The sequence below is a fragment of the Schistocerca nitens genome, chromosome 1 (genome assembly GCF_023898315.1).
Source record: "Schistocerca nitens isolate TAMUIC-IGC-003100 chromosome 1, iqSchNite1.1, whole genome shotgun sequence".
Classification (NCBI taxonomy): domain Eukaryota; kingdom Metazoa; phylum Arthropoda; class Insecta; order Orthoptera; family Acrididae; genus Schistocerca; species Schistocerca nitens.
Window position 1 is genome coordinate 890830612 of NC_064614.1, and position 13835 is coordinate 890844446.

The 13835-nt window shown below is 37.7% G+C and overlaps 1 protein-coding gene across 1 annotated transcript in view; it reads right to left on the bottom strand.

Annotated features, from left to right (window-relative positions):
- The window catches only part of LOC126191820 (mutS protein homolog 4-like), a 317523-nt gene extending 315328 nt beyond the window's left edge, over positions 1–2195 (bottom strand). Inside the window, exons 1-3 of the mRNA XM_049932555.1 lie at positions 2034–2195; positions 1588–1957; positions 1373–1509 (exon numbers count right to left, since the gene is read on the bottom strand). Of these exons, the coding sequence (XP_049788512.1) occupies positions 1373–1509; positions 1588–1957; positions 2034–2112 (586 nt within the window). The 5' untranslated portion in view covers positions 2113–2195. The remainder of the gene's footprint in view (positions 1–1372; positions 1510–1587; positions 1958–2033) is intronic.
- Positions 2196–13835: the final 11640 nt, after the last annotated feature.

Genomic DNA, 13835 nt, shown 5'->3' on the forward strand with positions numbered 1-13835 from the left:
TGTAAACTATCCTGAGAACATCTATTAACAAAGTTTCAAGAATCGGCTTTAAATGATTACTCTAGGAATATGCTACAACCCCAAATGTATCACTTACATAGGGATCATGAGGATAACACTAGTTTAATTGCTGCACACAAATAAGCATTCAATCAATCATTCTTCCAGCACTCCACACATGAATGGAACAGGAAGAAACCCTAATAGCTGGTAAAACCCTAACAGCTGGTAGAAAGGGATGTACCCTCTGACATGCACCTCACAGTGGTTTGCAGAGTATATATGTAGATGTAAATGTACTCAATTTAGAGCTCAAATACATGAAACAATTTGTGCCCAAAATAATATTACACCTCCCATACCACAGCTGTTGTAACCTAAGCTGAATGTGAAGCCTGAATGCATGAATCACTGCTTTACGAAGCATATGCACAAAGTAATGAATTTAACCACTCACAGGAGGTACCTTCCTCACAATCTAAAAGTTCATGGCAGCTTCTAATCAGGCTCATGCAGAGATCAACAATGGGAGAAACTTCAGAAAATTCCAACACAACCTACACCTAAGATAAAGTGTACCATATGCTCTGTGGATTAATTGTTCCTAGCTACAAAATACATCTATGTAGGCAACCTGCAAAAGAGAAAAGAATGAACTAGAAAAATGAATTGCTACTGATGGTGATCTGCACTATTTTTTTAAAATTCTAAATGTCCATTTTTCAATAATATCAATTTTCTGCTGTATGTATATGCGGATTTTCCCAAAAATTCAGCAAAACTGTGGTCAAGGAATGATTCTTCCACTTAAAAACATCATTGTAGTGGTTTGGTTCAAAATCTGGTATGCTCATATGAGTAAATAACAATGCTATGATCATGACTAAGTCAGAAAATTCGACATGTTGGTAAAACTGTAGTAACAATAAAAATATACAACGACCAACAACACTGTCTAGTTCAAGGAGTTTTCAATGTTCATAAAGCACAACTTTTTCCTTTGTTTTTAACAATTAATAGTCATTTATCACCCACTCACTAAATACCTTTAAGTAGAAAAATCTTTGGGCAAATACACAAAGATTCAAGAACAGTAAATTAAAAGATATAACTAGCTATACAGTGCCACTAACAAATATACATGATTATAAACTAAGAGAACTGCCGATTTACTCAGCTTATCATAATACTTCTGCTGGAAATTGTAATACTCACAACTATGGCAATAACAGGCACAATGTGTTCTCTATACAATGCATTTTACACAGCAGTAAGAGTCATCTTTATAAGAGTAATGTAATGATCATTATCAGCATGGCCATTGACTAGTGAACTGTAGAACAAGGAAATGTAATTAAACAAAGTGATTTACCAACGATACAAGTAGCGTCACTTTCTGATGTTGTAGTTGTCATTGATTTTGGTGTTCTTACTGGAGTCCTCATTGGAGTTCTTGAAGTCGATGATTTGTTGCGCGTCTGACCTCCACTGCCACTGGAAGTGCTGGTCCTGATTCACACATTGTTAATTTTTGAGTCTGTAGAAAACAAGTCCATATCAGCATTTATATAATTTAAATTAGCGCACCTTACAAGCGTTTTCTGATCATCCGACGTCGACCAACGGGTAGCTGCATTTCGAAATGATGATGACGATGCTGATGTCCTGGGGAGCACAGACGTTTGTTTATTCGACGGAGTTTTATTTGAAAATTTATTTAAGATAGCCAAAATCGAGTTTGGATTTTTATCTGTAGTCGTTGAAGAATGCGGGGTAGTATTTGCCATTAGCGAAGAAAGGCGAGCACTTCTTCTGTCCTCAGCGTTCGGAGCTGTGGACGACGATCTTGAAACTGACGCCGAAGTAATATAACCTGGTGTCTTAAAGAATGCGTTGGATTGGCATTTGGAGATAGCTGTTGTAACCCCTGAACGTATTCCTCTTGGAATCATACCAACTGCGGAAAAAATAGCATTTATATGACTTATTGTACCTTGAACAGTAAATCTGAATGAGAAAAAGTTGATACTTACCCGTCTGTGCCCGTACGTTTTGAAGAAACGGCCATCCCCTGTTTCTGGAATTTGTTTTATCCGTCCTTATGACATTCATTTTTGTTTAACGTAGATCTTCAATAAAAAAAGTATATGTAATGAATCTCCAACGAAGCCCTTCAAATTCTTTATTTCAAAAATTTGCGGGTAATAGCCACGGCGCAGAGATACAACAAATGGACCAAAGATATTAGTAACATATGTCCCACCTGCCAATCTACCGAAAAAAAATCCTGACTTCAAAAACTGAATAGGTCCTTAATGAAATGTAGTCCCTTCACAAGCTTGATTTCATTGCATCATATAAGCTGTGTTTGCAGTTAAAAGAATCCCTGCCGAAGCAATATGTGTTTCTACGTCTACATTTACATGACCACTCTCCGATTTGATACACGGTTCATAGAACCACTTTCACGCTATTTCTCGACCTTCTGGCTCTCGAATGGGATCATGGAAAAAATGAACAACTAAATCTTTCCACGGAAGCCATAATTTCTTTCAATTTATTACGATGCTCATTTTTCCCTATGTAGATGGGAGCCAATAAAATATTTTAGTATTCGGAGGAGAAAATTGGTGATTGAGATTTCGTGCAAAGATCTCGCCACAACGATAAACGCCTTTATTTTCATGATTGCCATACAAACTTGTATATGATATTCGAGATATTCTCTCCCATATTTGGATATAATACAAAGCGAGCAGCCCTTGTTTGAACTCTTTTGATGTCCTCTGTCAATCCTCTCACTGCCCAGCAATACTCCAAAAGACGACGGACAAGCATAGTGTTGGCTGTGTCTTTTTGAATCGACAACCTTTAAATTTGTGTGATTTATCGTGAATTTATACGCTTCGTGCATTTTTTTTTATAAATGTAAAATGCAGTGGCATAGAGAGGAAAAAAGGTTCTAGTCCTTGAGTCCTTAATTTTTATTTTACTCGAATTCCGTCGATCCTAAGAGCATTAAGAGTTGCTAGGATAAGAAACGAGACAGTGGTTTTACCTTATTCACAATCATGAATTTTTCATGAAATTTATACTAATGGATACAATGAAGTACTATATGGCAGATTCTAATAATACTCATGTCAACTACTGTTACATCGTAATCAACACTGGTTCGAGAACATTTTTGCACTCAAGGGATTTATCATTTGGCACCTTCACTTGTCCCTCCATCGGAACCCCACCCACCCTTCCCTTTCCCTTCTCCACACCTTTTTGGTCATACACTTCCACGTGTTTAGTTATCGCTATCGGTACTAACGGTGATCCGCGTTTGTATACATATCTAGGTGCCACAAGTATCTGTACTAATAGTGATAAGTTGTATATTGAAATCTTATAGTTGTGGCACCTCTCTCAGCTTTGCGTCCCAAGCGGCGGTTTGTGGACCTTAAATCGGCCCCAATCATTATACATGAAAATTAATAAGGTACCTATTGTTACTATTCATGTGGCTTCCATGGTCATTTTTCATTCTTATATAAGTACTTCATACATAAATCATTAAATGTATGTAAAATATATATAAACAAACACACATGAAAATGTTATAACTAAATATGTAGGTCTCTGAACCAGTGCACAGATCTTGGTGTTATCGTGTGCTGTGTTACCTGAGTGCAACAGGAAATTTTCGTGATAAGCACTCTTCAGTCAAGCGCTGTGTAGTCTGCACTGTGGCGCCCAGTCACTTGCTGGGACATCTTTGCACCTTTCTTCATACAAACAGGGACCACACCTTCCATGCATTGTACAGAATCAGTTCAGAGCTGTCCATAGCTTCCATGGAAGACCATATCCATCCATAGGCTAAGTAGGATCAGTAATAAGGCAAGAATTTGCTGGAAGAAACTTCTGCAACACCTCTTTCCATCCTTGGCATGCATATAAAAGAGGCGCATTTTGCGTTGACCATGGTGGTTTTTCGGGTTTAAGTTTACTGGCAGCTATATTCTGTAGCTGATTATATAGAAATGAGTCCTGAGGAATAGCACGTTTTGGAACTCTGTTACAGGTGCTGTTTCTCATCTAATGGATGCTGGTGCAAATTACATAAGACAGTGAGCCATGAAAATGGAGTTGATTCAGTTGTTGTTGTCGTTGTGGTCTTCAATCTGAAGACTAGTTTGATGCAGCTCCCCATGCTACTCTCCTGTGCAAGCCTGTTCATCACCAAATAGCCACTGCAACCTATATGCTTTTGAATCTGCTTACTGTGTTCATCTCTTGGTCTCCCTATACGATTGTTACCATCCACACCTTCCTCCAGTGCTGAATTGTTGATCCCTTGATGTCTCATAATGTGTCCTACCAGCTGGTCCGTTCTTCTAGTCAGACTGTGCGACAAATTTCTTTTCTCCTCAGTTATGTTCAGTACCTCCTCATTAGTTACATTATCTACCCAGCTAATCTTCAGCTTTCTTCTGTAGCACCACGTTTCAAAAGCTTCTATCCTCTTCTCGACTAAATTGTTTTTTGTCCACGTTTCACTTTCATACATAGCTTCACTCTACACAAATATTTTCAGAAACATAACCCTATACGCGATGTTTACAAATTTCTCTAGTTCCGAAACGATTTCCTTGCCATTACCAATCCACATTTTAAAACCTCTCTAGTTCAGCTGTCATCAGTTATTTTGCTACCCAAATAGCAAAACTCATCTACTATTTTAAGTATTTCGTTTCCTAAACTAATTCCCTCAGTAGGACACGATTTAATTCGAATGCATTCCATTACCCTTGCCTTCTCAACCACTGCTTCCCTTTCATGCCCCTCGACTTTGATAGCTGTCGTCTGGTTCCAGTATAATATGTAAATAGCCTTTCGCTCCCGGTATTTTATCCCTCATAACTTAAGAATTTCAAAGAGAGCATTCCAGTCACTATTGTCAAAAGCTTTCTGTAAGCGTACAAATGCTATAAACGTAGGTTTGCCTTTTCTTAGACTAACTTCTAAGATAAGTCATAGGGGTAGTATTGCCTCATGTGTTCCTACATTTCTCCAGAATTCAAACTGATCTTCCCCAAAGTCAGCTTCTACCATTTTTTTCTATTCTGAGAAGAATTCGTGTTAGTGTTTTGCAACTACGAGTTATTAAACTGACAGTTCGGTAATATTCACACATGTCGGCGCCTGCTTTCTTTGGAGTTGGAGTTATGATACTCTTCTTGAAGTCTGTGGATACTTCACCTGTCTCACACATCGAGTACACCAGATGAAAGAGTTTTGTCGTAGCTGGCTCTCCCAAGGCTATCAGTAGTTCTGTTGGAACGTCGTCTACTCCAGGGGACTGGATCGACGACCACAAGCGCGTTCTCACGCGACAGTTCATATGGTTATGATTCACTTGAATCACATATCTTTCCTAGTTCACAAATAGTAGAACAGGAAGAGTAGGAAATCCGGTCTTTTCGGCATCTTGGGGTGCCAGTCGCCTCCTACAGAACCTTTAACAGATGTCTAAGCAGTTTAAACAAATATCGTCTAAGCAGTTGGAAAAAGTAACAAACAACTTTGACCAGAAATTTTCGAATTTAAAAACAGAATTTCCAAGTTTCGAGCAAAAGTTACACCACAAGTTTGACGAAAAAATTTCCGAGCTTGTAGATGAGCTGCAGAAAACCACATAACGGTTAGATGAACTGCTTTATAGACAGAAGATGATAGCTTAACACAGGTATCTGTAGCGGAAGCTAGCACGTCAGATTTACACAACACATAAGACGATTTAGCGGGATGAAGTATAGAAGATATTGGAGGATATAGGATTTCTTAAATTAGAACAGAAAAACTCAGTAATTATGTGTAAAAATTATTCATGCTGATGTTGGGTTATTTGACAGTGATTCTAGACAGGTGGTAGAGCAACACTGTACTCCACTGAATAGAAAGAATAGTGACTGAAAGGGAGGATAAAAGGGTTAACAAACTCCATATCAATTTAAAGAGTACTATTCAACAATCCAATATGAAATTGGGATGGGAAGCTTGGGTTCAAGTGACATAGTAAGTAGTAAATAAGCAGGACAATAGTTCTTCCCCAGTGCCACGCATAAGTGAAGGAGAACATGAGACATGTGGGTAGTTATAGTACCTTATGAACAGCAAGGACACTATCCACATGTGACACCAGTAACTATACCACATGATAATACATCTTGCCTCTGAAGATTTTTACAGATGAAAGGCTGTTAAAACATAGACAGTTTCAGACATTTTCCACAGAAACAAAGAAGGTACATCCGATAGTATTCATTAGATCTTTTTGAGATATTCTATCATATAACTGGAATGAATTGCAAGAGACTTGTTATGTAATGGGATACACCCAAGGGGTCCCTTTGCTGTGAGCTGTGGACTTAGCTGAGCACTGTGAAATCTATGATCAATTTGAACAGGATTTTCTTGCTAACTTCTGGCCACCTGCCGTACATGAATGACTCACAAGAGAAGTTTTTTACCCAGAACCATTTCATAGCAGACAGGTTGGACTAAGAACATATTTTGAAAAGTATCTGAATAAGACTTGTTATTGGAGTAAGCCCATGTCAAATGGAGATATTTTTTCAAATTTTAAAAGGTAGGCTCTCAGCACTAATCAAGGAGAAGCTAGTCACTATACTGGAAAATGATTTAGAGTATTTTCCATCCATAGTTGATGCCTTTGACCTAGTTTACAAGGGCAGACGTAAGCAAACAAGAAACATAGATTTGGCACATGGTTTTCATAAATAGTGCTGTGGCGAGCAAAACAGTAATGCTAAAGACCAACTGGGATGGCAACAGCCAGTAACATTAGACAGTGGATCCAATAGCTGTAAATTTCAAGCAAATGGAAAAGCTCAGAAAAGGATGTGGATTAGATACAACCCTGTTTACCCCAACACACAAAGTAATGGTAATAACCGGAACAGACAAAACAAGTGGTATGGTGTACCCTGTAACAGGAATCTAAACAATAGCAAGGCTATCAACGAAACTCAAATGATCACACAGACCTGGTCTCAAGTAATAATCTTAGAGAAGGGGAACCGAACATTTGTAGTAATCAGAACAATAATTGGTGCCTACAGGGGCATACAGTTCAAACAGTTGAGGTGGTTAATAGCAAATGAGAGTATCCCGATGCCATCACCAGAAAATGCTATCCCATCAGATCCTATTCATTTTTTCAGGTACAATGAGGAACTCGCCTTGAGAGAGCAGTTATGTTCCAGTGAGACAAGGAAGGTCGAAGAGGAAATGGTACAAGCAATAATACATGAAAATTTAGGCAGTATACCTGTGCAGTATACATGTGCGTACACAAACATGTCATCCAAGAGTTAGTTGGAAGCAATAGCAAAGGACATGCATGTACCCACTTTCCCTAAACGGAACTGCAAAATTTTAACAGCTATAGGAAATAAGACACAAAACACCAAGCTGCAAACGTACACTCTTATTACCTTAGGTAACAAAACAATCACATGCGATTTTCTTTTGGTTGAGAGGTTAATATCAAATTGTAGGGAAGAGTGGGGCACATTGAACCATAAAAAATATTTCTCCGTGTTACTCATCCAATAATTTTATTTCAGAGTTGTGATTTACAGATGTTACAGTTTAATCATTCAAGTATCAAATGGCCTTATATGATTGCATGGTCATTAATTGTTTTTTAGCTGCAGGCCTTTGAAGAAAATTTGGTAAATGGTTCATTGTGCCCCACATGTGGGGTACAATGAACCACTTTAAACAGGTTCATTGAAAGAACCTATTTAGCATACAAAGTAAGTGTAAATATACCTTAAACATAATGTGTACATATATTCCATGTGTGAATCATATAATTAAATCTGTAGACACACAATCATGTTACTTATTTTGGAATTACCGAACATCAATGGACTCGAAGCTGATTCCAAATTTGAAATATGATTTTTGTCTCTTTGTCACACCATCAGTAGCAGGTCGTGGGAGCACATGAAGTATGTTGCTATCTGGAACAAAAGCTTCATCCTTTACCTAATTCTTTCTCCTGCTCCACAGAAAATACCTTATGATTGTCATAGTTTGGTGTCAGTCTTTCTCGGGAACCACATTTAATGTCTTGAACATATCAATGAAGAGTTGGGTAAGGTATTAAATAAGATTTAGCTGCTTGGTGAACTGCCATGCCCTTATTAAGAACATCCTGTACAGCTTCTTGCATAACGTAATGGTCAGTTTTACCTCTGTCCATCTTCCTGCAGTATGAAAGAACCATCTTCAAACCTGATAATAAAAAACAGGACTGCTGAACGTCTGTGGTTTAAAAGCCTTAAATTCCTACACATATGTTTTACCCATGCTAAGGAAACAAAGTACAGAGTGCTTGTATTGGGCACTTAAAAGATTCCTGAGGCACAATGAACCATGGCTCATTGTGCCCCAGGAGAGCTTGATTCAATATGCCCCAACAGTACATATTTCAAACAAATTTCATGTGAGGTTATGTATGAACATTGTTAATATTTGAAGATCTATATCATTAAAATATAATATTCATATTGTTACAGTGACTTACTTTCTCTAAAATTTGGTGACAAAGGATTAAACAAAATTCAATCTATCTATGTCCCCAAAAATTACTTCACTGTTGCGAAATTTACATATCACCAGTACAACAATTATGGTGGGAACTAGATCCTGCAGAAAACAAGTGGCAGTTGGTAGAGCAGTACTGACAACATATGCACAGAGGAAAAAATAATTTACCACCTTATAACGAAATTATGCTACCTGACTCATTGTGCCCCGTGGTTCAGAGTGCCCCACTCTCCCGCATTCTAGCAATGGAGTTTTTCAGACAATTTAAGGTACAACTCTACATGGGCAGTAGTAAGATCTTTTAGCAGCTTGACAAAGAGATTTTATCAATTAATTACAAGAAATCAAAATCATAATTGAAGTAGCAGTAAAGTTAGTTTAAAGGTTATTGAGCCTGGTTATTTATCTGAGGCCCAAAGAAAGGAGTTATACAAATTGCTCTTACAGTACAAACAAGTGTTTTGAAAAAGACAGACATTATAAAAGTTTACATTCACAAAATGGATGTATATCCACATCAAACTTTCTCTCACAATTCTTACCCAACCCCTTTGATGAAGAAAGGGGCGATAAATAAAGACATGGAAAGAGTGTTGACAAGACATAGAACCTTATAATTCTTCATATTGCAGCCCATTACCTGCTGTCACTAAAGTAAATTGTAGCATTCGATTATTACTTGATACACAATCCACCAACAAAATAATTTTTGCTGTAAGAACAAAACCTGACACTATTGACAAACAATTTTTAAAATTTCATTGTAGTAAGTATTTAACTTTATGGGTTCGTGCTCTTTGTACTGGCAAATTTCATTATAACCAGAAAACTGGAAACACACCACATTTGTATGTTCTGGTCACAGTTATAATTTTTGACATTATCTTTCAAAACTTAGTGTTAGTGTAGGTGTCTTTATCGTGGCACTGGACATTGTTCTAGGACCAGTGCTGTACAGGAGAACCATCATGTATTTCGACAGTGTATCGATTGCAATGAGTTAGTAGAGGGAACATTTAGATTTGCTAGGGGAGGTAATGAGAAAATTTCTCGACTATGGTGTTACAGTAAATTTGTGAAAGTCCAAATTTGGAAGAGACATTAGCTCTCCCACATGTATCTCTAGGACTAACTTCATTCTTTAGGAAATTTTTACCTAAACAATTGTTAAATAGTTATACCCTCCTAAACCTGTTAAGAAAAAAATAATACATGGCTGTAGACTGAAGATTGCCAAAGAGACTACCAGACCATAAATGAAACTTTAACAAATGCAGATATTCTACACCAGCTGGACATGGCACAATATTTTTACTGAAGTACAGATGCATCATTCAAGGTCTGTTTCAAATCACAGAAATAGATGGAAAGAGCGGAAATTGTATGATCAGTTTTGCCAGTCAAACACTCAGTCAGTGAGAAAGCACTATCCTACAAAACTTAGAGTATTATCCTTAGTGTGGGCCTTCCAGGAGTTAAAATACTATTTATGGGGAAAACACATGAAACTGTTGTGACTACCAAGTTTTGCCTTTTCTGTTAACTTGCAAGATGTTACACATGCACCACCATGGTGGCCGAGTGGTTCGAGGCGCTTCAGTCCAGAACCGCGCGACTGCTATGGTCACAGGTTGGAATCCTGCCTCGGGCATGGATGTGTGTGATGTCCTTAGGTTAGTTAGGTTTAAGTAGTTCTAAGGTCTAGGGGGCTGATGACCTCCGATGTTAAGTCCCATAGTGCTCATAGCTATTTGAAACATTTGTTACACATGCAAACTGCTCAGTGGTACCTATTTTTACAAGAATTCATTTTTCAAATATATAAAAAATGGGAAGAAAACATTATAGTCGACACTCTTTCTAGGTTTCCACAAGGGTTAAATGAATTTACAGAACTAAATGAGCAGACCTTAGATTTTAGGCTCTTATTAATGCAAGACGAAAATTATTGATCATATTACTTAAAACGGTGGTTTTAACGCCAGTAGTGTGCTGTTGCTTCAATTCGGCATTATTCAAAAAATGTCGCTGAAAATGATGAACAAAAAGCAAAATGACAATACTGCTCTTTACGATGGTCGGAGACGTGCGAGGGGAAATGTTCACGTAATCGGCGCTACCAACGGAAAACTGCAACGTTTAGCCTCACCAAGCAATTTTGCTTGGTCACTGGCGTTGATAGAAATGAAAAAACAGGAAAGTTGACATGAAGTGTTCCGGACAAATCCGATAGATGACGAAACTGAACGATGGACCTGTTCGACACCTTTTATTGTGCCACTTACATGCAGTTACCACTGTTAGCAAAGTGGTTATCGCCAAGTGTGAAAAGTGCATCGTTTTCCTTTCAATTCTTGCTCTAAGAGGGATAGGCAGGCTTATCGATGTACAGAATGCATAATAATAAATCAGTACTTAAATATACAGCTTTAAAACCAGCAGATTATTTACGTTGTGCAGCCGATATTTTTGTAGGCAGATATGTCGGTATTTTTCCGTCGATGTATCTTGTCATTGATATATAGAGAGCCGGCAACGGTGCTTTTAACATATCGATATATCGAATTCCCGATACTTTTAAAAATATGAGCAGTCCTAACTGATTCCATAAAAGAATACAGTATAGTGAAGACAAGTGTTAAAGGTGTGTCAAATACGCTAATTGGATGTTTTGGTAGACATCTTCCGTCAGCAGCATTAGCAGCGCAATGGCTGAGAAGAAACTTGAAGAACATTTCGTCTAAATTTCCTAGTCATATTATAAACTTTCATCGTTATACGAATATACATGATGTAAACAAACACAAATGCGGTTATTGATCGGCGGCTGTAGCACATGTACACTGATGGTGTTGACGCTCTTGAAAGTAGGTCCTGTTTATGTATCAGATATCTTGTTACTATGTTACGGTAAATGAAATTTTAAGATATTCTAATGCATTAACAGCCATCAACGTTTTTCTTAACCGTACTGTAGCTACGTAGTTTTTATTCCAAAAATCGTTTACACCACAGTCTCTGTTCTTTTGTACTCTGATTGTCGTGCTGTTGTTACGTAGTGTGAAAACGCCTGACACACTTTCCTGTTCCAAATGAAATACGCGCGTGGAACACCTTTAAAAAGTCGCAAGAAACAGACTATTGTCACCGTTTTTCTCAAGTTTACAGAAAATAAATCGGCGTTGAAGTTTTCCAGGGCCATTGTTTACCAAATTTAAGGTGGTGTTGTAGACTTGATGCGTAGCTGAATCGGTAACGTTGCAGGATTGTAATTCGCGTTAGTGTAAAGACTGCCGATTCAAATCTCGATTATGTTGTTTTTTTTCGTTCAATTTGGAATACCAGTTGTTGTTGTGGTCTTCAGTCCAGACACTGGTTTGATACAGCTCTCCATGCTACTCTTTCCTGTGCAAGCTTCTTTATCTCCGAGTAACTACTGCAACCTACACCCTTCTGAATCTGCTTAGTATATTCATCTCTTGGTCTCCCTCTACTCCTTTTACTTTCCACGCTTCCCACCAATACTAAATTGGTGATCCCTTGATGCTTCAGAACGTGTCCTATCAGCCGATCCCTTCTTCGAGTCAAGTTGCGCCACAAGTTGGTCTTCTCCCAAATTCTATTCACTAGCTCCTCATTAGTTACATGATCTTCCCATCTAATATTCAGCATTCTCCGTAGCACCACATTTCGAAGGTTTCTATTCTCTTTTTGCCTAAATTATTTATCGTCCATGTTTAACTTCCATACATAGCTACACTCCATATAAATGCTTTCAGAAACGACTTCCTAAAATCTAATCTCGATGTTAAAAAATTTCTCTTCTTAAGAAACGCTTTCCTTGCCATTGCCAGTCTACATTTTATATTCTCTTTACTTCGACCATCATCAGTTATTTTGCCTCCCAAATAGCAAAATTAATCTACTACTATAAGTGTGTCGTTTCCTAATCGAATTCCCTCAGCATCATCAGATTTAATTCGACTATAGTCCATTATCCTCGTTTTACTCTTGTTTATGTTCATCTTATATCCTCATTTCAAGACGCTGCCCATTAAGTTAAACTGCTCTTCCAAATGCTTTGCTGTCTCTGACAGAATTACAGTGTTGTCGGCAAACCTCAAAGTTCTCCCTGGATTTTAATTCCTACTCCAAATTCTTCTTTTGTTTCCTTTTCTGCTTGCTTTATATACAGATTGAATAACATTGGGGATAGGCTACAACCCTGTCTCACTCTCTTCACAACCACTGCTTCTCTTTCATGCCCCCCAATTCTTATAACTGTCATCTGGTTTTTGTACAAATAGTAAATAGCGTTTCTCTCCCTGTATTTTACCTCTGCCACCTTCAGAATTTGAAAGAGCGTATTCCAGTCAACATTGTCAAAAGCTCTCTATAAGTCTACAAATGCTAGAAATGTAAGTTTGCCTTTCCTTGATCTATCTTCTAAAATAAGTCGTAGGGTCAGTATTGCTTCGCATGTTCCCAACATTTCTACGGAATCCAAACTGATGTTCTCTGAGGTCGGCTTCTACCAGTTTTTCCATTCGTCTGTATAGAATTCGTGTTAGTATTTGCAGCTGTGATTTATTAAGCTGATAGTTCGGTAATTTTCACACTTGTCTGTACCTGCTTTCTTTGGGATTGGAATTATTATATTCTTCTTGAAGTCTGAGGAATACCAAAATCTTTTAAATATAAAATCCAACAAATATATTCTAATTAACACATACCTAACAATCATTTTTATGAAAAATGCAAGTGTCCTTTTCTCTAATTACATATTTTATTCAAAATTCCGGTTTTAATTGCAAATATAAGTTCTTCATTACCCATAGTTGTTTAAATTAAGAAAACATAATAAATTAAATTTTTAGGGCAAAAAATTAACTATCAGATACTCTTGATTTGAAGTATCTCCACCGTTTTATACCACCGATGTGGTCTCCTATGAGCAAAAGTGGTAAGTGTCGTAGGAATACCGAAAACAACAATTTTCACTCATCGAGCATATCATACAAATGCTGCACTTTTACGGTTGCCACTGTACCATTGGTATATGGGCGCAACAGAACTGATATGGAGCGAAGTTGGGGGTATTTGTTGCGAGAAATAACAAGACATTTTAGCTGCCAGACGTACTGAAACTAATGGGCGAAGCTTTGACGCACGTAACTGCCGATCGCTGGCGGGATAACAGA